Source organism: Coffea arabica, chromosome 11e (assembly GCF_036785885.1).
Source record: "Coffea arabica cultivar ET-39 chromosome 11e, Coffea Arabica ET-39 HiFi, whole genome shotgun sequence".
Lineage (NCBI taxonomy): Eukaryota > Viridiplantae > Streptophyta > Magnoliopsida > Gentianales > Rubiaceae > Coffea > Coffea arabica.
In genome coordinates this window covers 61,385,167-61,409,782 of record NC_092331.1, presented here as the reverse complement: position 1 = coordinate 61,409,782, position 24,616 = coordinate 61,385,167, and the positions used below count along the sequence as shown (strand labels likewise).

Sequence of the window (24,616 nt, the reverse complement as noted above, 5' to 3'; positions counted from 1 at the left end):
ACATCTTATCGTGCTTTTTAGTTGGTTCTGCTCAAGTGTAGTGCTTTCTCGTTTGGAACCTTTATAGCTAGTTTGGGAGGAAGGAAATGAATAGAAAAGAAAGGTTTTGAAAGGGTAATAAACTTTTTCCATCGTTTGAAAGCAAAAATGAGAAGTAAAAGAAAAGATTTGGAAAGATTTCACTTCTCCATGTGTCTCGAAAAACTTTCTGTCCAAAGTTGGGCGGGGAAGGAAGGAAGACACGGAGCTTCAAGTGAATTTTTTAATATAACAATATTGCCCTTAAAATCATGATACAAAAAAATTTAATTTCTAATTAATGAGTCTCTCATTACTTAATTCACATTTGTTTACAAAAAGGGCAAATTTGTAAAGTAACTTATTTGAGTATCTTTTCTTTTCATTGTCTTCAACTCTCAAACAAAAAATATCACTTATGACCTTTTCTTTCTTAAAGCTCCCAACAACTTAGATAGAAACTTAATCCTTTCCCATTCTTTTTCTCTTTTCTAACTTCACCTTTGTTTCTTTTCTTTTCTATTCTAAACTCCCAAACTACCTATACTCTCCATTGGTTCACTTCTTGACGTAGGTAGTGCAACAGGCCCATTTGCCGTGCGATAATGGTGGATATTGTTAAGCCTTTTAATCTTTCTGTGGGCAGGCCACGTTTGATAAAAGAGATGGAATTGTGGTGGACGTTGTTAGGCCCTTTATTCTTTCTATGGGCCAAACAGGTTGCAGAAGGCACCGGGCTCAGATTCGAATTGATACTCAATTACTGTCAATTTTAATCCGTCTCCTAATCCATTCGAACATTTTCTTAATGCTAGAACAACCTTTTCTTTGACAATTTACCGCATTGCACCCTGAAAATCCTTGGGCCCTGTATAATTCTACCATGAAATTCTTCCACGGCTTAGGAATTGTCATCTGATCCTTTTGATAAGAAAACAAACGCTAATAAAACACATTCTAGTTGTATTTTTATGATGTAGACATTGAACGCACGATAGAATCCACATTGTTCTGATGGAGTTGGGATCCAATTGGCAATCACGAATCCCACATTATTGTTCCTAAACAGGAGGGGCAGCATCTCGCTCTTCCTAAATCCTAACCCTACAAAGGTTGAAGACAAGTTGGGTCTAAAGTGACAAGAAAAGAGATTTTGTTGTCATCGAAAAGCAAAAGGATAAAGCAAGAAGTTTTCTTTTCCTTGCTTTTGAGATTCTCTGCATGCCTTGCCTTGGAGTTACTTTCCTTTTTCCAGATATAATAATAGCAAAATAATCAATTGGACCTACTTTCTTTTACCCAGATATAATAACAAAATACTCCAATCAAAAAGTACAGTTCTATAATTCTGCCAAACGCAGTAATGACCTGCTACCCCCCACATGCAAAGACCGAGCAGTAGAATAATTCACATGCATCGTCCAATACATAGATAGAAGTGAACAGCCGCTTGTCAGGACCCACTGATGGTTGGTTTGTCAAATTTATGTCCTCGTTGCCATTCACACTCAACCCAGGCAAAGGAAACACAAAGAAATGAAGGATATTTTCTTGCTTTCATGCTTTATGGTGGGACTTGGACACTAATAATCTAAGCTTCTTTTCCAAAGCAAGAAAAGGTGAGCGAGCTTTAAAATGAAGCTAGAATTCTTTTCCTAGGGAAAAAGCAGACATCTCAAATCAAACAGAACATCCGAACGTGGCTCAACATTGCCCAAGCTCACTAATCAGAAATGATTAAAAAAAAAAAAGAAAATTTTATGCTGAAGTGAAGTAAAATTTTGGGTAAAGCGAGTTTATGCTGAAGTAAGTAGACAGTAGTGTCTTTCTTGGATACACAAGCAGCACTAAGTGCTAAATGCTTCCAGCAGTCAGTAGTCTCTCTTCTTCTTGATCTTCAATGGGATCTGCTTCACAATTCATTCTTTTCTTTGTTTGCTTAACTCCAGCAATCGTGTGCCAGGTTACAGGTATGCCCTCCTTTGCGTCTATATATTACTCAGATTAATTTTATACGTGATATGTCTCGGAGAATGAATCCCAGAAATATAAGTTACTCCATTTGTAATAAAAAAGTAGCATCATACTACGTAGATAGATTCGAGAACAAGACTTTATCAGATAAAGAAATAAGGATTCTAGGAAGCTTAACTTATCGATTAGCAAATTCAACATGCAGAATTCATTAGTATAGATTGTGGAGGCGACAAAAGTTTCACTGATCCCAGTACAGGCTTAGTATGGAACTCGGATACTGGAATTATGGCTCATGGAAAATCGGTGGAAGTGAAAAACACAAATGGAAACCCGCTCCAGTACAGCACAAGGAGAGAGTTTCCTATAGACAACAAGAAGTATTGCTACACTTTAAAAACTGAAGAAAGAAGGCGATATATTGTTCGAGCAACATTTCTGTATGGCAGCTCTGAAACTGAGGAACCATACCCCAAATTTCAGCTTTTCTTGGATGCGACAAAGTGGTCAACTGTATCAGTGGCTGACGACTCTCGAGTATATGTTAAGGAAATGATCGTACGGGCACCTTCGTATTCCATTGATGTATGCTTGTGCTGTGCAACCACGGGATTTCCATTCATCTCCACTATTGAGCTGAGGCCGCTGAATCTATCGATGTATGCCACAGACTATGAAGATGATTTCTACTTAAAAGTGGCAGCAAGAGTCAATTTTGGGGCTTTGAGCAAGGATGACATAAGGTAAGCATTCTCTGCTGTTAGCATGCATACCTTTTCAGCTTTCAGGATTCGAGAGAATTGGATAGGATAGGTACCTGAACTAGAACTAGTCCTTCATTTCTGGCTAAATTCCGGATGACAGCAGATGTATGATTGTCTCAGGTATCCAGATGATCCTTATGACCGCATATGGGAATCTGATCTGGCAAAGAGGCAAAACTATCTCGTAGGGGTAGCTCCTGGCACAGAAAGAATCAGCACGGCGAAGTACGTTGACACCAACACAAGGGAATACCCGCCTGTAAAAGTGATGCAAACTGCAGTTGTTGGCACAATGGGGAGGCTTAGTTACAGATTAAATCTAGAAGATTTCCCAGCTAACGCCCGAGCTTACGCCTATTTTGCTGAAATCCAAGACTTGGCAGAAAATGAAACTCGAAAATTTCGAATGGAGCAACCTTATACTGATTACAGTAATGCAATTGTGAATATAGCAGAAAATGCAAATGGCAGTTACACGCTTTACGAGCCAAGTTACATGAATGTCACACTGGATTTTGTGTTGTCATTCTCCTTTGTTGAAACCAGGGATTCCTCTCGGGGACCACTACTTAATGCCATCGAAATAAGCAGATATGTACAGATAGCTGCAAAGACGGATGACAAAGATGGTAAGATTGCAGTCGCTCCAGTTATAAATTTGTATAGTTTTAGATTGCTTTGTACCTACAAGTTTCATTGTTACTCAATTCAACTCATGACTTTGTTGCTTTATGATGGAAGTGAGCACTCTCAACGTCATTCGATCAATGTCCACAGAAAGTGATTGGACAGATGAACAAGGCGATCCTTGTATTCCAACGCCATGGGAATGGGTGAATTGCAGTGATACTGTACCACCAAGAATTACAATAATGTGAGTCCACTGAACTTGGGGGAAGATATCTTCTTAGTTTAGTTAAAACAATTCTCTGGAAAAACAAAATCCAGGATCATAACTCATTACATTCTGGAAAAAAACACAGACTAGATTTTAATGCAAACAATAAGAAGGATATCTAAGCACAATAAGTTCAACGCAACCCCAATGGACTTTCTTAGATTGGATAATGATTTGCCTAGTTATCAGCTCAAGTCTCAGCGTTCAAAAGTTTATAAGCATATCCAAATCACTGGTGAAACCCAGATCTAAAACTCAATAATAAGGCTCGATGAAATACAGGACAGGAAATTTTTGTAGGCAGTATGGGCATTTCTTTTGATATTTGACTCCATTAATATTCAAAAAAACATACTGGTTTGTATTCGTGAATGAATGCATGTGATGCAGGATCTTATGTAACTCATCTTCTGAACAGCTTCCTTTCAGGTAAGAATGTTAAAGGTGAAATTCCGTCAGACCTCAAGAACATGGAAGGCCTGACAGAGTTGTAAGTATAACAAAAACACTTAACTTAGTATCTGCTTGTACTTCAGTTAAAATGGTTTCTTTTTTACTCCTGAAGATGGCTGGATGGCAACTTTTTCACTGGTCCTATCCCTGATCTGAGTAACCTTGTCAATCTTAAAATTCTGTAAGCTCAACGCTGCCTCTCTCATTGACCAGTATTTAAAAAACAGTGTTTAATCCCAACCATGCATGACCACCATCGCCTTTTGGACAATATTTGCAGGCATCTTGAGAACAACAAGCTGACAGGTCCAGTACCTTCTTATATTGGAAGTTTGCCAAGTTTGAAAGAAATGTAGGTCGTGATATGGATAACTTTATTTTTACTGTCTCCAATTATGCAACATAAGCGTATTAACATCTAGTATAGAGGATCCATAGACTTTCTTTAAATATATATTCTGTTTTTCAAAAGATGAACTGTATGCAGACTAACATAGTAAATTTGAAACAATTTTGTGCCTGTACGTGGCAGATATGTCCAGAACAACTCCTTGAGTGGGGAAATACCTGCATCATTGTTGACAGGAAAACAAATTTTTAGGTGAGTATACTTATAACTAACAATGTAGGAAATATGAAGGCAAACAAATTAGGCTATTGCAGATTATGAAAACTGAAAAGATTATTAGTTTGTAGCTCAATTCCCTACTCAAAATATGTGCTTCTTTCTCACAGATACGAAGGCAATGCTCATTTAAGACGGGGGGAAAAGAGCAAGAGGCATTACAAATTGGTGCTTGGAATTTCAGTTGGGTTGCTAGCAATTCTTTTTGTCCTTTTCATGGGAAGCTTACTTCTACTACGTTACATTAGAGTAAAAAGATCTTATCACAAATTTGACGATAAAGGTATGTGGCCTTACAGTTTTGTTAATCACAGTTCTTGAGATAGCTAATCATGATTTTGACATAATGCTGAAATTTTTTTTCGGGCCAGGTAATTCTTTGCGAAATAGCACCAAGCCATCGACTCACTACTCAATTACACGGGGTGGGTCTCTAATGGATGAAAGGGTGGCGTGCTATTTTTCCTCAACTGAAATTGAAGAAGCAACCGATAGGTTCTCAAGGAAAATTGGAAAAGGAAGTTTTGGACCAGTATATTATGGGAAACTGAAGGATGGAAAGGAGGTAGCAGTCAAGATCATGGCTGATTCGTCAAGTCATGGGACCAGACAATTTGTTACCGAGGTAGTTCGCAAATCCAATTGGCATAAACTGACAGAATAATCTAATGCCAATGTTATATGATTTAAGAAGTTGCACATAGTTTACAAGCTAAGCCAATTAGAAGTTATATTTTTCTTGCTCGCACCACATTTGAATCCTATCGTAAGATGACTCAATTTTTTCCCACTTGAATAATGAGCCATCTTCACAGTATTAAGTTGGGGCATGATTTGTTATAGTGGTTGAGCTCTCTCTTCTGCACTTGTAACATAATCCAACTCTTTGTAAATCCATATCCTAGTAAAATTTTGTCTTCTGACCCTGTTAAAAGAGGACCACAACTCTATGCAGGAAAAATCATTCTCAGGTTATTAGATGGATTCATATTTAGGGTAATGTAACAGCTCTTCCACTCTATATAGATAATTGAGAGTAATGAAGCAATTTGTGTCATTGCCGTATGCAACTAGATTCTAGTTATATGTTTCTTCATAAACTCAAAATTATTTGAATGATTTATATCAGTCCAACAACTAACTAGATAATGTAATTACAGGTTGCCCTCTTGTCAAGGATCCATCATCGAAACTTGGTTCCATTAATAGGATACTGTGAGGAAGAACACCAGCGCATGCTTGTCTATGAATACATGCACAATGGAACCTTGCGGGATCATATAAATGGTCTTCAACTACACCTGTATAATATTTAGTCTTTCTTTCATCACTTCATCTCTTGAAACAATTACCAATGCCAGAGAATAACCTGCTGACAGGTTCTGACCACGAGAAGCATTTAGACTGGTTAGCACGTCTTCAGATTGCAGAAGATGCAGCTAAAGGTGGTAACCTCTCTCTTGTTTATCTGCAGTTGATTTGGGGGTGCATGGTGACTCTAATTCAGCTTTCTGTAGGACTTGAGTATTTACACACTGGATGCAACCCCACAATTATTCATCGGGATGTGAAAACAAGCAATATTCTTCTAGACAACAATATGAGAGCTAAAGTATCTGACTTTGGACTTTCAAGGCAAGCTGAAGAAGATTTAACACATATATCCAGTGTGGCACGAGGAACAGTAGGGTACCTTGATCCTGAGTAAGCCGTCCTTATCATGAGTTTGCATCTTAATTAAGAGCTTCCGTTGTCTCAGTAATCACTGAAAATTTTTCTCATCTACACGATACAGGTACTATGCAAATCAGCAATTAACAGAAAAAAGTGATGTTTACAGTTTTGGTGTTGTTCTTTTGGAACTCATCTCTGGAAGGAAGCCCGTTTCATTCGAGGAATATGGAACTGAATGGAGCATTGTCCACTGGGTACGGTTTTCCTACAATTTCTTTTACCAGAAACTATCTTTTTCTTTTGTTAATTTTATCTGTTATACTGCAGTATTGAGACCTTTGTGTCATAGTATTAAAGTTGACACTAAATCTTCCCTAAAACATATTTGCTGCAAATGTGGAATATAAAGAATAAACGGTGCATCTCTTGTAACAATCTGTAAAAACTTCTGTCCATTCATTATAAAGAGTGAGTATTCTCTAATAGGAATGTTTTTAAAGTGTTAACATAATATGCAGTAAACAATGAGGATAATGCAACATCCAAGTACAAAAAGATGTGCCAGCTTTTGCTTTTGCTTTTCCAAACATTTGCTCTAGAATACTGCATATCAAGGGCTTCAGATGTTAAAATACGGTCTATGACGGGAAGATGGTGAGTTGACACCATTTTTTTTTTCCTTTCGTGTAGATTATGTGATCAAAGGCAATAGAACAAATGTTCTCTGGTGCTCACAAAACTTAGAAATCGGGGCAGGGAAACAGAACATCTTTATCAACCAAAGGCCTAAAAGGTTTAGACAAGTCAGAGCTGGCATTCCAAAAGTCTGATGAATTAAAAACAGAAGGGAAAGGATTTAAATGAAGATACTGAGATAAAAATATCATTTTGTCCACTCAAATTTTATTGGAAAATTCTTCTTGCTCTAAACGAAGTTGATCAGGCATTAGATTTCCATGTATTCATTTTGTTTTCAACCGGAGGCACCTCTACAAACATAAATAGAACTGCTACAGACTAGGAGATCTAGTGATATCAACCAACTAGACAAAATGTGAGTTATTCTATTGTCATAGGACCAGTCTTAGGCAAAGCTGGTATGTTGATACCTCCCTAGCAAACAGACAGCAACTTTTCCCTAGGCGGTTCCTTTAATAATTTGGTTCGAGCGTGGTAGATTTCCGAGGACCACTTGATGAACAAGATGGCCTAATCTTGCTTTTCACGATCTGCCTACATTCAAAGCCGTATTTTTAGTATCGCCATCTTATTAATCACTTCAAAGAAAGATCCATTGTTACAATAAAAGAGGCTAAAATACTGCTTATGGACTCTATGTTGATCATTTTACAATTTACATTGTTCTTTTGCAGGCAAGGTCGTTGGTTCGAAAAGGAGATGTGATTAGCATTGTAGATTCTACATTATTAGGAATGGTAAAAATGGAATCTGTGTGGAGAATAGCAGAAGTTGCAATCCAGTGTGTGGAACAGCATGGTTCTTCACGGCCAAGAATGCAGGAAATCATATTGGCCATACAAGACGCAATCAAGATTGAAAAAGGAACTGATAAACTATCTTCAGCAGGAAGTTCAAAAGGACAATCTTCAAGGAAAACACTGTTAACAAGCTTTCTTGATATCGAAAGCCCAGACCTTTCTAAGGATTCCCTTGTCCCATCTGCTAGATAGAATAGTGACAGTCTCAACACACTTAACTATCTGTATTTAGACTGGTATAGAGTTCATTGTGTTTTTTCTTTGTTCCCCCTTTTCTCCTGTCAAAAGTAAATCAAAGATGCGTCTGTATTACTGAGCTTTCTATAGCTGACAGGTTTAGGTTAAGAGTAACAGAAGAATAGAATACACGTTTCCATCTTCATTGGAACTTAAGGTCTTGTTGTAAAGCTAATTTATGACCGTGGATGATGTGTTATAGCATAAGCTTAACTAACATCTTCTTGAACTTCACAAGATGGCGAAACACCTTCCACGGGCATCAATATGATCAAGCAGTCCTTTTAAGCTTTTGTTCTGAACATCTGGTAGGTGGCTTTCAAGAAATATGAGCAGCATTGTCAGGTTTCTTCTCGAGGGACGCAGGTATATTTGTTGAATACATAAGTTGCTATACTTTTTACACAATTTGGTATATACGGATGAAATTGACACACTACTTTTAACCAACAAAGAAACCCAAATTCACGAGTATAACAAAACAACGTAAGTGTAACCTGAAACATGTACCAAATATAAAACTCGAACATGATTACACCTAACAGTTTCGATTCCCCTTATGAAGTCTTCCCATTTTTTTTTGTTTTTCGGGACAGCCACCCGAATTATGATTTCTCTACGTTTAGTAGTTAAAAGCATATAATTGCAGGCTTTCAATTTCTTAAATATGACATATGGAACCGAGGCACAATTGTATACGTAATGTTGCTCTGTTCAAGAAAACCAGGTTCGACCTTTATCCCTCTTCCATTAATTAAAGCGGCCAGAAAAAGCCAGTGAGGATTTTATGTGATGCTGGATTAAAAAAACTAAAAATGGCCAAATAGGGGTCCTAGGATAAGTTCATCTGGGCAAGGGCAGGGGCGCATGGCATGGAAAATAGGAAATCATAATAGCAAAAAATGCGGGAGACAGAGCCAACCACTCTACCTAGAGCTTTGTACCCCGTTGTGGATTGTGGACCCCGTCAATCTGCTCCAGCTACAGTTTCATCAAATTCTTTTTTAGGACAAACTCTTCCTTGATTTGCCATTTCCGCCATTTCTCGCTCGGCTGGTTTGGTGGTAGGATGGGAAAAAGTAACTTCTTCACGCGTGTACATGTTCATGGATGATAATTTCAGTGGGTGCTGAGTCAAAAAAAAGATATCATAAATAATATATGTTTCTTCGAATTAATAATAGGTTTTTTCACATATTCTCTTTTAACGGCGGTGTAAATGAGTCGAGCTTAATTGAATAACTCGCATGTTTATTTGGACAAAGTTCAATATCGAACTCGCATTGATCGAATTCGAGTTTTAGTGTAAATGAGTCGAGCTTAATTGAATAACTCGCATGTTTATTTGGACAAAGTTCAATATCGAACTCGCATTGATCGAATTCGAGTTTTAGTTTGAACAGTTCAAACTATTTGACAAGTTGAGTTCGATTAGACTCGATTGGACTCGTTGAGCATGAGTTTGGACTCAAGTAATATAAAGGAAATCAAATTCAAATCCAAAATTTTTAACTCGAATCGAGTTCAAATAATATATTATTCGAACTCGATTCGACTCAATTGTAATATCTACTCTTTAACCTCTTTCGTGGCTGATTATTTACTATTGTCTATTATTTTATTCAAAATTAAACAAATATTCATCCTTCGACTACTTTCTTGATGATCCCATAAACAGTGAAATGGATGTAAAGAAATCGACTTCCAATCGAAATGCCCATCACCTCCAATTTCTCAAAATTCCCTTCCTTCCAGAGTGCTCAAGACTCCCAAATTGCCAACCATGACCAACCCCCGGCACCAGAAAGCTGATCAAGAATCCTTTTTCTTTGTGTTTTTTTTGGCAGCCGATGATGCCTACATATTTGGTAGTATATGCTAAACGATGATCCAACGAAGCTGCCCGATCTCACTAAAGTCCCACATCATTGGTAGGCTCCAAATAAGCACATTAACAGAAGCAGAGCAAAGTGGGATGGGGCATAGTAGCTAGGGAGCATGAAGGTAAACTAATAGCAGCATGGAAAGGGCCCAGAATCTAGAAACAGGGGACACAAAGATGGAAGAGACGAAAGCAATCAGAATGGCAGCACTTATCAAGGCTAAAGAACAGATTTGGAAGAATATCGAAGTGCAGTCAGATTGCAAGGGGGATCATTGACAAAATTAATGGGGTCCCAAGCATAGGTGTAATCTTAGAGGATTTCCAGCACATGAGAGATTGGTTTTGTAAATGTTCCCTCTCCTTCGCCAGAAGGGATGGCCACCTTGTGAGTCACAAACTTCCTAAATTTGCCATTAACTTGCGTGATCAAATTGTGTGGAAGGACTCATTCCCTCTTTGGCTAAGCAATCGGGCCAAAGGCTTAGCCAAAGAAAACTTGACACCAGAATAGGAGCAGGAGTAGGTGTAGAATCTGTAGATGATGATAATTGATAAAAAAAAAAAAAAGTAGTTGCTCAATTTTTATAATTTCTCAATTTTTTAATGTCAATGAATTACTGTTATCCTTTGGTTAAATAGAAAAAAAAAAAGAGAAAAAGCTCATTAACTCATCCCTTCAAAATCAGAAACTATGCAAAATCAATCCCTTCGCCTGCCTTCTTTGCCAAGGCAAAATAAGATATGGATACATTGAATAATGCACTTGGGCGTTTCCACGTGTAATTGAGGTCTAAGGGCTTGATCGCCAAACAACAAATTAATGATGTCAAATTGACACTTATATTAGACAAATCTGATCCAATAAAATTTGCATATATCCGCACGCCTCCAAAGTCGAATATGGTATAAAGAATAATAATTGTGACTTGTAACTTAACCAACATAAACAACTAGTTCACTTGACAAATTAACTATTGACTTTGACAACATAAAAATGGGAACACCTAACCTCAATTATAACCAATTTATGCTGAGGCAAATAACCAATTATCTACAACCACCCCTGCCCCTGTGTATATATATTCTTTAATTACCTCATCAACCACTCCATAATTCTGACTTCTTGAATGCGCAGCCGAATATTACTTCCTTAAATTCGTTTTTAGACTTGGGTTAGATGCACATCAGACCAATTACACCATAGTTCCAAAAAAAAAAAAAAAATTATAATAAGTCCACATTGACCGAGCCATTAATATGATGAGATAATATGATGATTTTTTTAAACTTTATAAGTTGGCTGTGTTCTTTTTTTTTTTTTTTTTTCAATTAGTGTTTGGTATTTTTATATTCCATGTTCTTGTCCATTGGTTAAGGGCCCTTTGTTGGAAGGCAACTGCATAATGGTGGAACAGCATAGAGACGACAACAAAATAAAGGCATCACAACAAACCCAAAGCCAGCCCAAGTGCCCAAACTTCTCTTCGTCTTCGGAACACTAAAGAATTTCTTAGCAACATAATCATCATTTTCTGTCTGACCAACAAAACCAAAACCTGTCATCCTCAGAGCCGCCCCTTCCCTTTATCTCAAGAAAAGATGTACTGTACTACTTCGAGAAAGTTATTCGGAGGGGTTTGAAATAGGGAAAGAGAGAGAGATTAAAAGAATTTCTGTTGCTTCCCATTCTTTTATATTCTTCTCTTGTCCTTACCTTAAGACTAAACCTTGTGGTTTTCGCAAGCTCTTTAATTTTCGTGACAGTAAGAGTTCCCTCCTCCTGTCTTTTACTCCTAACTTCCTCATTAAGAGAGAGGCCATTTCTTGATTAAATACGGAGATAGAAGCAGATAAGTATGGAGATGATGTATTATCAGCTGGGGAGGTCTTCATATCATGATTCCCTTAAAGTTCTGGAGGCTGATATACAGCACGCTAATGCTCTGTAAGCTCTCTCTTAACCTTATTTTCTTTGGGTTTTGGTTTTCTTTTTATCATTTTTGTTGTGCCCTTAGTGTAAAGGTAGGAAATTTTGCCTATTATTCATATAGTAATATTGGATATCAGACAAATATGCCTTTTACTGCTTTCCTTTCCCTTTGAACTTTTGTTGAACTATTATGCTAGTTTGGCTGGAGCCATCGTTCAATTCATCTGTCTATGCATAAATTTAGTGAAAAAGTTGAAAACTTGAAGGTCTGGTGCTATTTGTTCAATTGGTTTTTCCTTTTTTTTTTTGGTAATAATAAGAAAAGGAATGCATAATCGTTCCTTTTGATTGATGATATTTGTTTTGTACGTTAAGTATGTACCTACTTGGGTAGCTTGTTAAATAGGTTTTGGCCCATATGCAGATATGGTAGACGATACCTATAGCTAGGATTTTGGAAGTAATTATTAGGGAGTTGCTGGAGTCCTTGTATGTTTCAATTTGTTGTCCTGCTTTGTTTGTGTTTTAAGAATTTGTAGGTCTTCCTTGTGTGTTTTTGTCCTGATTTCATAATTTGTAGGTTTCTTTTGGTTATTTGATGATGGTTAGCGTATTTTATAAGGAAATTGAGGTTCTCAAGAGCTGTTTAAATCAATTGAGTTATGAAGTTTTGAAGGGCATGTTCACACTAATATTGCTAATCTCATTAAATATAAATTTGACTGTCTAAATGTGATTTTTTTTTTTTCATTTTGTTTTTCGATTTTGTTCATTTGTCTGAGCTTGGTTTTTGGTTGGAGCAGAGGTTTTATGTGACTAGGCTCCATTTATTTTCTGTGCTTGCTTTAGAAAGTTAGATATAAGCACCAGCCATGCTCTTGTTTGATTATCCTGGAGCAGTAAATTGAAACGTTTAGCTTGAAATGTGATTCTCCTTTTGAATTCTGGATTTCTAGGGCTGCTGAAATTCCTAGAGCAAAAGGCGGAGCGCGCCTTCAAATGAAGTTAGTTTACAATCACTTAGCACCTCTCTTTCTGTTCTTACTTCAATGGATGGATTGTTCCTGCACATGTCTGCTTCCAAGATATCTAAATCTTTTCCATGTACTTATCTATAAGGTTAGGACCTTCTTCTTCTTCTTCTTCTTCTTTTGTCCTTTTTTTTTTTTGGCTTTGATATGTCTTGGGAATATGGTAAGAAATGCTAGCATTTGCCTTCAGAGTTTCATTCTTTCATGTATTCCTTTCTTTCTATCACCAAAAGGCATTATATAATGTAGCAGTTGCTTAATTGAATTGAAAATTGTTAATTAGTATACCATAGGATCCTATTCCTTTCAACAATTGTGATGTAATGAAATCATGGGCTCCTTTATTCAGTTTTCCCTTCCCTTCTTTTTTAGGTTTACACAGATGGGAGACCAAGAATATCTAGACATGGAAGGAAAGCAACTGTTAATGACTTCTACGGTTTGTTGGTTCAACTATTTGTTTTATTATTCTCACAAGAGAGAAATTTATTGGGTTAATATCTTATGTTTTCCTTACCTGTTGTGTTTTTATATCAGCAATTATACTACCATCACTGCAGCGACTTCATGGAGACTTAGTAGAGGTTGATGATGCAACAGAAAGGAATTGTGCCCTTAAAAACATTGGCAAGAAACGACTGGAAGGCGGTACTGGATTTACCAACTTTGACTTGGAGAGGGAAGATGAATGTGGAATCTGCTTAGAGCCGTGTACCAAAATGGTGTTGCCTAACTGCTGTCATGCTATGTGCATCAATTGCTACCGCGATTGGTAATTACAGCATTCTCTTCTATTATGCTCTTGTTTCTCCTTGAAAGCTAGTACATTTCACCCTGCATTCCCTCAACTGAAAAGAAAATTCTAGTCACCCCGTTGTTAATTTGTTTATCCACTTGCAGGAACACTAGGTCTGAATCTTGCCCGTTTTGTCGTGGTAGCATAAAGAGAGTCAAGTCGAGAGATTTATGGGTTCTTACCTGCAGTGATGATGTAGTCGACGCGGATACCGTCTCGAAAGAAGACTTGTTGCGTTTCTATCTGTACATTAACAGCCTGCCCAAGGACTCCCCTGATGCTCTATTCTTGATGTATTACGAGTATTTAATATGATTTGATGAAGCAAACTTGGAGAGCAACCCTGTACATGTAGAATAGGCAGACCATCAAACTGTAAATAGAGTCTGGAAACAGGAATTCTCTTAGTTTCACATCAAAATAACCACCACTTTATTTTGGTTGTGGTGTTGTGTAGGATGCGTTAAACGTTTGTTTGTTTGTATTGGAGTCGCCAAAGGCCTAAAAGCATATATCCTTTATGGTTGTTATTAGTCAGCTGTTTGGAAGCTTCAGGACTAGTGTGGTGTGGTGTGCAGAAGTTCGAAGAGGATATCTAAAGGAGAAAAAACAGGAGTCCGAACGGGAGAATAGATTGATCGGTATGCGAGGAGTCTATGGGGTGAAACGACCTTAGTTAAATGCAAAATTTAGTACGCCATCAAAATAAAAGACATTCCACCAGAATAAAAGTGTACAAGGGACAATCCTGCATATGCAGTTTTCTTTTCTTTTTTTTTTTTTAATTTAAGAAAAAAAAACTTTAAAGATAGTGCCCAAACGGTCAAAACAAAATAAGAATAAAAGGATGCAAGACTCCCTTTAAAAGATAAAATGGTACAATCTTTCCATGAAATGTTATGATATTGTTTCTTGATGATTTAGTCATCATCGTTTTCTACCGAAATAAATCTCAATTGTTTCACTTCTGGCTCCTCCTCACCATTAAAATTCGAGAATAAGAAATACTATGAAAATAGAGAAAGAAAAAATATTGTAATTAAACACTTGTACTACAGCTAAACTACAACTAAAAAGAAGTAAAGTTGTTTGTTTGGATTGCATTTTTCTAGATTTTTTGTAGAAAAATTACTGTAACGATTTGATATATGTGAGGTAAAAAAGTGATAGGAAAATGTGTTCACGAAAAACGTAGCAATTTTTCTTTGAAAAACTGCTTCCAAACAGGGACGTTTGAATGCACTGTACCTCCAAGTTGATTCCTAAACCAATTTGCTGAACATATAATAAAAGCTTCCAATGTGCTTGGTTGAAACCTAATCATGTGTAAGCTGGCCGCTCTTCCTTAAAACTAAAAGCAGAATTTGATGCAACCAAAGATAGAGGAACAATTAAGAAATCTCCAATTGTCGAGCTCGAGCTTTAAAAAATAGAAAAATTATTTTATTTTTAAAAAGATAAAAAAATAATTATTTTATTTTCAAAAATAAATAAAATAATATTTTTTTGACAAATAATAAAATATTAGAGATATATATGTAATCTTACTAATAAAATTAAAAATATATATATATAATCGAGCTCCCGCTTGGTATTTTTGACCTCGAGTTCGAGTTTGAATTTGACTTGATTAGCTCGAACTCGACTCGAGTTCGATATTAACCGAACTCGTGAGTGAATCGATTCGTTCGCAACCCTACACACCACTAAAGAAGCAACGGATTAGTTATTACTTTTTATTTATCATCCAAAGTCTCCTTTTGTACCCCAAAAAAAAAAAGTTCATCCAAAGTCAAACTCGTATAAAGCTCGACCGGTCGGACCTAATTTGTTTGGTGGGCCGAATTGGCCCACTTTGCCAGGCCCAAGTGACCACAATGGTATGATATTAAGAACAGCCCACGAGCAAAACGTCGTCGTTGGACTAGTGGGAGCCAATGAAATCGCAGGGGTTGATATGGATGGAAAATGGTTCATCATACAGGCAAGATCCCTTTTTTCCTTGAAATCAGCGAAGAAATCTTAAGCAATCGAGCTGGAAAAAACCCAATTACATTTTAAAATACCCATAAAATCCCAATTTCCGGGGTGGATTCTTTTTCCAAATTTTCCTTGTGTTGCTTTTCAATCAATGCATAAGGTTTTACCGTTGACCCATATGATATTTTTATGTAAATCTTGTTAATATTCGACATGTAAAATTGGAGCTTCATTTTGTTGTTTTCAGATCTGATTGAAGGGATATAGGCAAGTAGGTAAGCAGGAATTGGTATATGTGATTGAGAGATATGGCAGAAAATCATGATTCAGAGGAGTATAGAGAAGGGTCTGCAGCTGCTGAAGTTGGAGACTCAAATCATTCTATTCCTGTGGAATACACTTCGGACTCAGCTGGGAATGACCAGGTGACTTGCTAATTCCTATCCCAATGTGCATTTTTTGTGTGTATCGCAGAAGGGTTGGCTGAGCTTTCTGCAATTCTGCTTGAAATGCATGAAATCAGATTCGACGCTGAAAATGAAAATGCTCTTGTATTAGAGTTTGTTTAGGATTATTGGGCACAATTGTTGAGGTTCCTAATAGTTTTAACTTGTTTTTTTAGAGTTGGACTAGCATATTATGGGCAGAACAGGATATGAGCTTTGTCTATCCTCTCCGGAGAACTAGGAGAAACTAGTTTTTAGGGGACATGGGCTTCGAAAAGGTGCTGGCTATCGGACAGTAAAAATGTGTACTATTGAGTTCTATGCGGAATTGCTCTCGAGCTGACAAGATTAGGGAGTATTACGGGATTTGTGACATTTTAAAGTTCAATCTAAGAAATCATCTTAGTGTTTTTCAGCAAATCCTTGCTGTTGCTTGCTCTTCAGTGATTGGCGGGCGGCATATTTATGATTGGAACTATACTTAACTGAATTAATTAGCTTGAGTAACACATAATTTTTTTCTTTTTTATTTTTATTGTCCTAGTGGCAAAGTTTCTTAATGGACTATTTTACATCAGAGAAATGCAGGGTAAGAGTTGGATTTTGTGGTCTGTCTTGATGTTTCCTTGTTTGATTTCCTGCAGATGGATGGTTCACAACCCATGCAAGATGCATTAAATGATGGAAAGGTAACTGAAGATGGGGGAAGGGAGGACATGTTTGTTGATTGCTCAGAGGAGATAGAAATTTCAGAAACCCAGACAAATTCAGAGGAAAAAGATAATGTACGGGACGACCGAACAGAGGAATTGCATGGTACAACACAAGTTGAAGACTTGCTTGCTGAAATAGCAGACTTGCGACATAAACTCGAAAAAACTGTTTCAGAAAAACAGAGCTTTGCACAGAAATATGAGGTATAATAGCTGTACGTGTTCATAATGTACTCAAGCAGCCAAGCTCACCATATGCATGCATGTATTATTTATTTGACCCAGTTATCTGGAAGTGGCCTTAGTATAAAAACTTTTCTTGCAGGAAGAAAGAGAAAATTTAAAGGGAGAACTTGGTTACCTTCATTATCAACTCAAGTCTCTGAATGATCAGAATCCATTCCTTGAGAAGGTGTCTGTAGCGCACCCTGATCATCATGATAGACCAGGGTTAGGAGATAGGGATGAGATGAGTCTGGCCTCTGATGCCTCACTGCATCAGATCGTGACTGAATGCTCAGAGTTTCTTAACAGTGCCATGGGTCTCTATTCTCAGACTGAAAATTCCATCAAAGAACTCCATGCTTCCTTACAAATGAAGGATTCTGAAATTGAGGATCTTAATTCAAAGATTACAGAGTTCACCATTTCGCGCGAGGTGACAGTTTTGTACTTAAATTCAGTGCAAGAAGCTGGTTGTCGGACATCTGAAGCACAGGTTGAGAGAGAACACATGATTCAGGAGATTGCAAATAGAATTTTAGCTTCCCTTCCTGTGTCAGTTTCCCAAGTAGGAGGATTCTTGGATGACTTTGCTGGGGAGAAATTTTCTCATATTGAGAAAAGCATCTCACTTTTAATTGAAAAACATAATCAATTTCTTTCAGGAATTGACAGACTTAAACTGTGTTTGAGTGACACGACACCAGATACTCATATGGAGGATGAAGTAGGAGTATTCATGAGTGCATGTGTTAAGCTGCATGAACTTAAAATGAAAGAAGTGGATTTGGAAGAAAAAGTAATCCATTTCCAAAATGAAAATGCAAAGTTGGTAGAACAACTTGATAAGGACAAAGCAGTCATTGAGAGTGCAAATGCAGAAATTGGAAAACTTAATGTGGAAATTGAGCAGGAGAAGACAAGGTATGCTAACACTAAAGAGAAGCTTAGCTTGGCTGTGACAAAGGGAAAGGCTCTGGTGCAGCAGCGAGATTCACTGAAACAAGCGCTAGCAGACAAAACAAGTGAACTTGAGAAATGTTTGATTGAACTGCAAGAGAAGTCAAATGCACTGGGCTTTGCAGAACAGAGTAAGGACTTGTTGATAAAAAGTGAAAGTATGGCCATTCACCTACAGGAGTCTCTTGCTCAAAAGGATTCAGTGCTTCAAAAATGTGGGGAAATTTTATCACATGCTGCTGGAGCTGATGATATTCAGTCTTTTGACTTAGTTGAAAAACTCAGATGGATTGTAGATGAGAGGAATGCACTCAAGGGTGTGACCATAGAGTTCCAAAATGTATCAGATGCCTTATCGTCAATTAATTTTCCTGAAAACTTGTTAGCAAATGATATGGAAACTAGGCTCAAATGGCTTGTAGAGTCATTCTCTACAGCCAAAGAAGAAGCCATGAAGTTGCAAGAAGAGATAGCTGAAATAAGAGTAGCCTCAAGCAAAGAGGTTGATCGCCTAGTTCAATCAGTTTTGGCAGAAACACAGGAAAAGAGTTACCTGCAGGAGGAATTGGAGGACTTGAGAAGCAAATACGACGGGGTATTCAAAAAAGAGCATCAAGTTGCATGTGAAAGGGATCAAATGGTTAGTATGCTGCTTGAGGCTTCTGGGATGACAAATTCTCTGGAAAAGGTTAATATTTCACAGCGTGATATAGCCAAGATGATAGCAAAGATCAAAGAAGAAGGTGAGGCATCTGTTGAATCTTCATATAGTCAAGTAAAAATCTTAGAAAGACTTCAGAGCCTTCTCTACGTTAGGACTCAGGAGGTGATGCTATATGAGCATCTATTGGAGGAAGAAATGCTTAATAGCGCACAAATGAAGCAGGTTTCAGAAAAGTTGCGTGTTGTGACTCAAGAACTTCATGCACTGAAAGATGAGAAGGTGTCTTTAGAGAAGGAGCTTATAAGAGCTGAGGAAAAAGCTGCTTTAATAAGGGAAAAGTTATCTATGGCAGTTAAAAAGGGCAAGGGTCTTGTTCAAGAAAGAGAGAATTTGAGAAGACTTTTGGATGAGAAGAATACTGAAGTAGAGAGGTTAACATCTGAGTTGCAAGATCAAATTTCTGCATGCAGTGACTGCAGGGATCAGATTAATAAGCTAGAAGCTGATATGGATTGCATTCCGAAGTTGGAAACTGATCTTGTTGCTACTAAGGAACAAAGGAATCAACTTGAGCAGTTCTTGGTGGAGAGTAACAACATGTTGCAGAAAGTCATAGAGTCTATTGATAGCATTGACCACCCTTCTAATTTAGTTTTTAAAGAGCCAGTTGAGAAGGTACAATGGCTTTCAGGATACTTGAACGAATGCCAAAATTCACAAGAAGAGTTGGAGAAACTGAAAGAAGAAACCATCACTTTAATAAGCAAGTTGGTGGAAGCTGAGACATCCATGAAGTCACTCAAGGATGCTTTGTTAGATGCACAAAACAGTATCTCGCAGGTCCTTGAAGAAAAGAGAGAACTAGAAGTTGCTAAAATTCAAAGTGAGGAGGAATTGCAGAAATCTCTGATGGAAGTTGCTTCCCAAAAGAGTAAATTTGCAGAGGTTTCTGCTACTATAAGATCATTTGAAGATGCTTTGACAGTGGCCGAGGATAATATCTCTAACCTTGCAAAGGAAAAAGAAGACGCTCTGGTTAGTAGAGCAGCCATAGAAATGGAGCTTCAGAAATTGAAGGAGGAGAATTCCATCCAGGCTAGCCGGCTTACTGATGCTGAAGTTACCATACAATCCCTAGAAGATGCATTATCTGAAGCACAGAAAAATTTATCAGTGCTTGCCGAGGAAAATAATAAGACACAAATTGGAAGAAGTGATTTGGAGGAGGATATGAAGAAGCTGAAAGCTGAAGCTGATTCACAGGCTAACAAACTTGCTGATGCTGCAATGACTATAAAGTCACTGGATGATGCAAGATTGGGTGCAGAAAATAAAATATCCGATCTCGTTAAAGAGAACAAAAATGCAGAACATGAGATTTCGGCCCTTAACTCCAAGTTACAGGCTTGTTTGCAGGAGTTGGAGGGATCCCATGGCGGCATTGCAAATAGTTCTAGGGAAATCTCTGGTTATCTTACCAGTATTCAGATGATTCTAAGGGATGATAGTTTGTTATCTTTACTGAAAAAGAGTTTTGAGGACAAAATTGAGAGCCTAGGGGATATGAATAATATCCTTAAAGAAATGAGGGATTGCTTCTTCGATATGATTGGTCCTGACATGCTACAAAGTTGCCCTGTCATGGAGGTAATCTTTTCCTTTTGGGTTGAATTTAGATTACTTATTACTGTGTCTACATGCTAGCATTATCCGACTCAATATTTGAGCCTTACTAAACCAACAGAGCATGTACTTCAGATCTTGTGTTTTGTCTGAAATTTTTCTTCTGTTTTGCAAATTTCTCGATCATTGAATAGATATAAAGGAACTAATTCTTCAACTTTTCATGTATCTGGATGTTTTGGGGCTTTCAATGAAATTACATAGTTGGGCCTTCTAGTCAAGTTTCTGAGCTGTTTGTGCTCCTTACCTCTCATGCTTGCTTTTAATTGTTAGGCAGATCTTTTGGTTTCTGAATTACTTGTTTGTTTATACTGAATAAGCCCTTAGCGTGGTTCTTTTCACATCTGATTGTTGTTTAACAAGATGTATGGATTCTTTGTTCTTTTCTATAGGATGATTATTCTGTCTCGACTCTTTCACCAGATGGCCTTGACAACGCTTTGGAGATGGAAATGGTTAATGTACAGCTAAATGCAGTAGATGATGAGAATGTTACTTTGAATTTTGAGAAAACTCTTGAAGGATTGCGTTTAAGAGATAAGAATCTTGCTGAGAAAATTGGTAGCTGCTCCGGGATTTTGGATGACTTCATTTTGGCTCTTTTGAAAAGATTGCAGGTAGCCAAGGATGGTGTAATTGTTGCACGCGAGCTCGTTAGATCTTTGAAGCAAAGAGCGAATGATGTTGAAATGGATAGGCAAGCACAAGAGAACACAGTGGCCATGTTAGAAAGTGATATGGAAATTCTTCTGTCTGCCTGTACTAAGGCTACTGAAGAGTTGGAGCTAGAAGTTGAAAATAACTTATCGGAACTAAGTTCTGTCTCTATACTGGAAAATTCTTCCACAGAACTTGAAGCATTTGGTCAAGATGCACTAATTGACCATGACCTAAAGAGTGAAGGCAACAAGTATGTACATATAGCTGAGAAGCTGTTGCTTGCTACTAGACATTGTCGAAATTTTAATAAGCATTTTCATGGTATGAAACATATGATGGTTTCTACAGTTGAAGACTTGCGGAATCAATTGATTGAAACCAAGACAACATGTGGGAGCCTTTTAGAAGAAAGGGATCTAAACCAAAAGAAAATCTCTAAGCTAGAGACTGATTTAGAAGTAGCAGAAAACTTGTGTAGAGAAATGAAGCTTAAGATAGAGGATCATGAGGCTAGACAGCCTATGTTGAAGGAGAGAGAAACGGAACTTTTAGTAGCGCATTCAACTTCACCAAAAAATGTTCATGGTAAATTCATTTGCTAAATTTTGTTAGATTTATTCAACGTGCCAACTTTTTTTAATTTTAATTCTTATCCATTTTCTTTTATAATTCAAATTTTACACATTTTTTTGTTTCAGAGGCTCAAGAGTTTTCCTTGTCAGCATCTCAAATCAAATCCCTCTTTAACAAGATAAGTGCTATTGGCATCTCACTCCCTGAGTCTGAAGTTGAAGACTTGGAGACCACTTATTCTACTGATGTACAAAAGCTCTTTTACATTATTGATAATTTTAATGGATTAAAGGACAAGATAAACTCAGAGGCACAAGAAAAAGAAAATCTGCAGTCAATGCTTGAAAAGCAAGTTACTGCTGTTGAGCATCTAAATGAAGAAGTTAAAGGTTATGTTAGAGAGAAGCAAGAATCTGAAAGGATGAGGAATGAGCTTGCCCTGGGTTTGGAGAGTATTATTCAGAAATTGGGAGGTGATAAGTTGGTTGGCGGTGAGAAAATTGCTCATGTGACCGGATTACTGTCAGCACTAGATATGATGGTCATGGCTACAAAGGCCGAGTCAGAAAATCTAAAGTCAAAAACGGATGAACTGAGTACCAAATTGCTTAGTACGGAAAAGTTTGTGGATGAATTGTCCAGCAAGGTGAAGTTACTGGAAGGTTCTAGTCATGGTGGGGTGGCTTTCCCAGAGACTATCAAGGAGAAAGGCATTTCAGAACTGTCTTCCTCTAATTCTCAGCCAGAAATATCAGAAATCCAGGAGCTGGTAACTCTTTGTTGCCCAAATTTCACATTTTATTTCATACATCTTCCTTCAATATTCCCCTCCCACCTTCTAATATTAATGGCTTTGGAGGGATGCATGTTGGGGATTCTATTATCTCGAGACTCTTTCTTTCTTCTCTTTGGTTGTCCTGGAGAACTTCGGTGATTGATTGTAGTGCTAACGATCTCTTCTACCCCTGTGGGGCATGCCTCTTGTAGAGCCATGAGTTCTTTTCTATACGTGGACTTGGTTAGCATTACATGCCTGGAGTTTATGGTGTTCCTCCATTTGCCCCTCTTCGCTTTTTGTGTTTCACTTTTCTTCTTGTTCTTATAGCTGTTCAGCTGAATGTGCTTGCTTAAATTGATGTTAGTCACATGATCGTCAGTTCTATGCTTTAGAATAATGGCGTACTACAAGGAATGTTCAACATTTTTTATTTTGGTCCTCTTGCAGGAATAAGTTGTTTGTTCCTCAGATTCTGAGATTTATGAGTTGAGTTGTAATTCATTACGATCCATTACTGCAGGGGCAAGGTAAAAATGTGGCTGTATCATCTGTCCCATCAGCTGCTCATGTGCGAACATTACGAAAGGGCTCAGGCGATCACCTTGCAATCAGTATAGATCCTGAATCTGAAAGATTGGCAAACAATGAACAAGCTGATGAAGATAAAGGTTTCTTTTCTTTTTTACACTGTAAACTTCTGATTGGTTACCATGAATGCCTCAAGATATTGAGTGTCTGTTAACTTTTGGTGGACTCTCAAAACGCAGGCCATGTGTTCAAGTCGCTTAATACATCAGGTCTCATTCCTAGACAAGGGAAGATGATTGGAGATAGAATTGATGGAATTTGGTATATTACTTGGACTTGCTTGGCAGTTAATTATTGCTTCTTCAATAGTTTATTCTACTTATCTGACTTGCAAAACCTACTTGAGGGGCTTCAATCCATGGCACTCTTACTCTATGCTTGCGTGTGGTCATTTTGCATTTCTCAACTCTTTCAGCCTATCATCCGGTCAATTTAAACAAATTTTTACTTTTGTAACTAGTATTTGAGTTGTATATTTTGGTTGATGTGCTAATCTACCTCTTATTTGGGTTTATCTAACACCTGAATTTCCATTTTGTCCAGGGTGTCTGGTGGTAGAGCTTTAATGAGTCATCCGAGGGCGAGGCTAGGTCTTATTGCTTATTGGCTCTTGTTGCATATTTGGTTACTGGGCTCAATTTTGTAGCGCTACTTGGGATGAATCCTCAAACGACATATTCTGTTGACCTGTAAAGTAGATATGAATCATTTACAGTGTTCCTCCCATTTATAGTACACTTAAGATGCAAATGTACATAGCAATATTCCCATTTGGATTCTCTGCAATCACATTTTTAGGTATTCAGAGGATCCAAGTCCCATTATTTTTCACCTTGTTTAGACGTAGCTGTTCATTACCATAAGGTCGTTGTAAAAGGTGCCTTTTGGGGGATTACTTGTGTTGTTTTTTCATTTTTAGCACAAAATCTTCTCTTAGTTGAGCGACTCTCGGTCATTTTATACAGTTTCGGGTTATACTTGGGAGCAATCAGCCAGATGCCAGCAGTAGCGCGGTATGGTCCGATGGTGATTTAGTTTCCGTCGATTGTCGTAATCTTGTTTGGTCATCTCGAAAGTATAGGTTAGAGTAGGTGTAGGTGTAGATAGTGACAATAAACCAAAAAAAAAAAAAAAACAGATGCCAGCAGTGTATGCTGCTTAAGCAGCCTAGAGATACATAATTTATATTTTCTGGATCTCTTTTCATTCAACCGAAGGCGAAAAAAGATTAAGGAATGAAAACCAAAACTACTTATTTTAGGTGGAGGAGCAAAATGTTCGCGTTAGCAGTTCCAATCCAACCTCCCAGTTAAGGGCTTGAATCAAGTTCAGCAAAATCGCTAGTACTCGGAAAGCGTTTTCTTCGGTATCAAATATTAGTTTTCGGGTTGGAGAAGAATATGAGAGAGTCTTGATCAAATGGAAATTTAGTGGAAAATTTGAAAAAGATTGCAGAACAGATTTGACCGAGTGATTTCTATGGAAGTGGCAAATGGATAGCGTACCCCACAAAGGGACAAAGAAAAAAGAAACCAAAAAAAATAAAAAGAATATGGTGATAGGGT

The 24,616-nt window shown here is 37.5% G+C and overlaps 3 protein-coding genes across 3 annotated transcripts; all 3 read left to right on the top strand.

Annotated features, from left to right (window-relative positions):
• The first annotated feature begins 1,585 nt into the window (after positions 1–1,585).
• LOC113719177 (probable LRR receptor-like serine/threonine-protein kinase At1g67720) lies at positions 1,586–8,444 on the top strand. The gene is made up of 15 exons (XM_027244286.2): positions 1,586–1,988; positions 2,198–2,735; positions 2,877–3,385; positions 3,498–3,630; positions 4,073–4,144; positions 4,220–4,288; positions 4,388–4,459; positions 4,640–4,708; positions 4,843–5,015; positions 5,104–5,357; positions 5,893–6,019; positions 6,112–6,177; positions 6,250–6,436; positions 6,528–6,660; positions 7,780–8,444. The coding sequence occupies exons 1-15, from the start codon at positions 1,919–1,921 to the stop codon at positions 8,095–8,097; spliced, it is 2,790 nt and encodes a 929-aa protein (XP_027100087.1). The 5' UTR covers positions 1,586–1,918; the 3' UTR covers positions 8,098–8,444.
• Positions 8,445–11,415: 2,971 nt separating this feature from the next.
• Positions 11,416–14,317, top strand: LOC113717845 (E3 ubiquitin-protein ligase AIRP2). Its single transcript, XM_027242661.2, has 5 exons — positions 11,416–11,972; positions 12,914–13,076; positions 13,361–13,427; positions 13,526–13,760; positions 13,889–14,317. The coding sequence occupies exons 1-5, from the start codon at positions 11,884–11,886 to the stop codon at positions 14,097–14,099; spliced, it is 765 nt and encodes a 254-aa protein (XP_027098462.1). The 5' UTR covers positions 11,416–11,883; the 3' UTR covers positions 14,100–14,317.
• A 1,434-nt stretch (positions 14,318–15,751) lies between these two features.
• LOC113719106 (trans-Golgi network-localized SYP41-interacting protein 1-like) lies at positions 15,752–23,987 on the top strand. The gene is made up of 9 exons (XM_027244146.2): positions 15,752–15,924; positions 16,012–16,189; positions 16,855–17,127; positions 17,249–20,416; positions 20,845–21,697; positions 21,811–22,454; positions 22,984–23,131; positions 23,231–23,312; positions 23,595–23,987. Exons 2-9 carry the CDS (start codon positions 16,073–16,075, stop codon positions 23,695–23,697), a joined length of 5,388 nt encoding a protein of 1,795 aa, XP_027099947.1. The 5' UTR covers positions 15,752–15,924; positions 16,012–16,072; the 3' UTR covers positions 23,698–23,987.
• Positions 23,988–24,616: the final 629 nt, after the last annotated feature.

Bases quoted from the DNA above. Each gene is read 5' to 3' on its own strand.
- LOC113719177 (XM_027244286.2), top strand. From the start codon at position 1,919: ATGGGATCTGCTTCACAATTCATTCTTTTCTTTGTTTGCTTAACTCCA. The intron at 3,386-3,497 runs GTAAGATTGCAG...TTATGATGGAAG, and splicing joins AAAGACGGATGACAAAGATG to TGAGCACTCTCAACGTCATT. The intron at 4,460-4,639 runs GTAGGTCGTGAT...TGTACGTGGCAG, and splicing joins TTGCCAAGTTTGAAAGAAAT to ATATGTCCAGAACAACTCCT.
- LOC113717845 (XM_027242661.2), top strand. From the start codon at position 11,884: ATGGAGATGATGTATTATCAGCTGGGGAGGTCTTCATATCATGATTCC. The intron at 13,077-13,360 runs GTTAGGACCTTC...CTTCTTTTTTAG, and splicing joins TCCATGTACTTATCTATAAG to GTTTACACAGATGGGAGACC. The intron at 13,761-13,888 runs GTAATTACAGCA...ATCCACTTGCAG, and splicing joins ATCAATTGCTACCGCGATTG to GAACACTAGGTCTGAATCTT.
- LOC113719106 (XM_027244146.2), top strand. From the start codon at position 16,073: ATGGCAGAAAATCATGATTCAGAGGAGTATAGAGAAGGGTCTGCAGCT. The intron at 23,132-23,230 runs GTTTCTTTTCTT...CTCAAAACGCAG, and splicing joins ACAAGCTGATGAAGATAAAG to GCCATGTGTTCAAGTCGCTT. The intron at 23,313-23,594 runs GTATATTACTTG...CATTTTGTCCAG, and splicing joins GATAGAATTGATGGAATTTG to GGTGTCTGGTGGTAGAGCTT.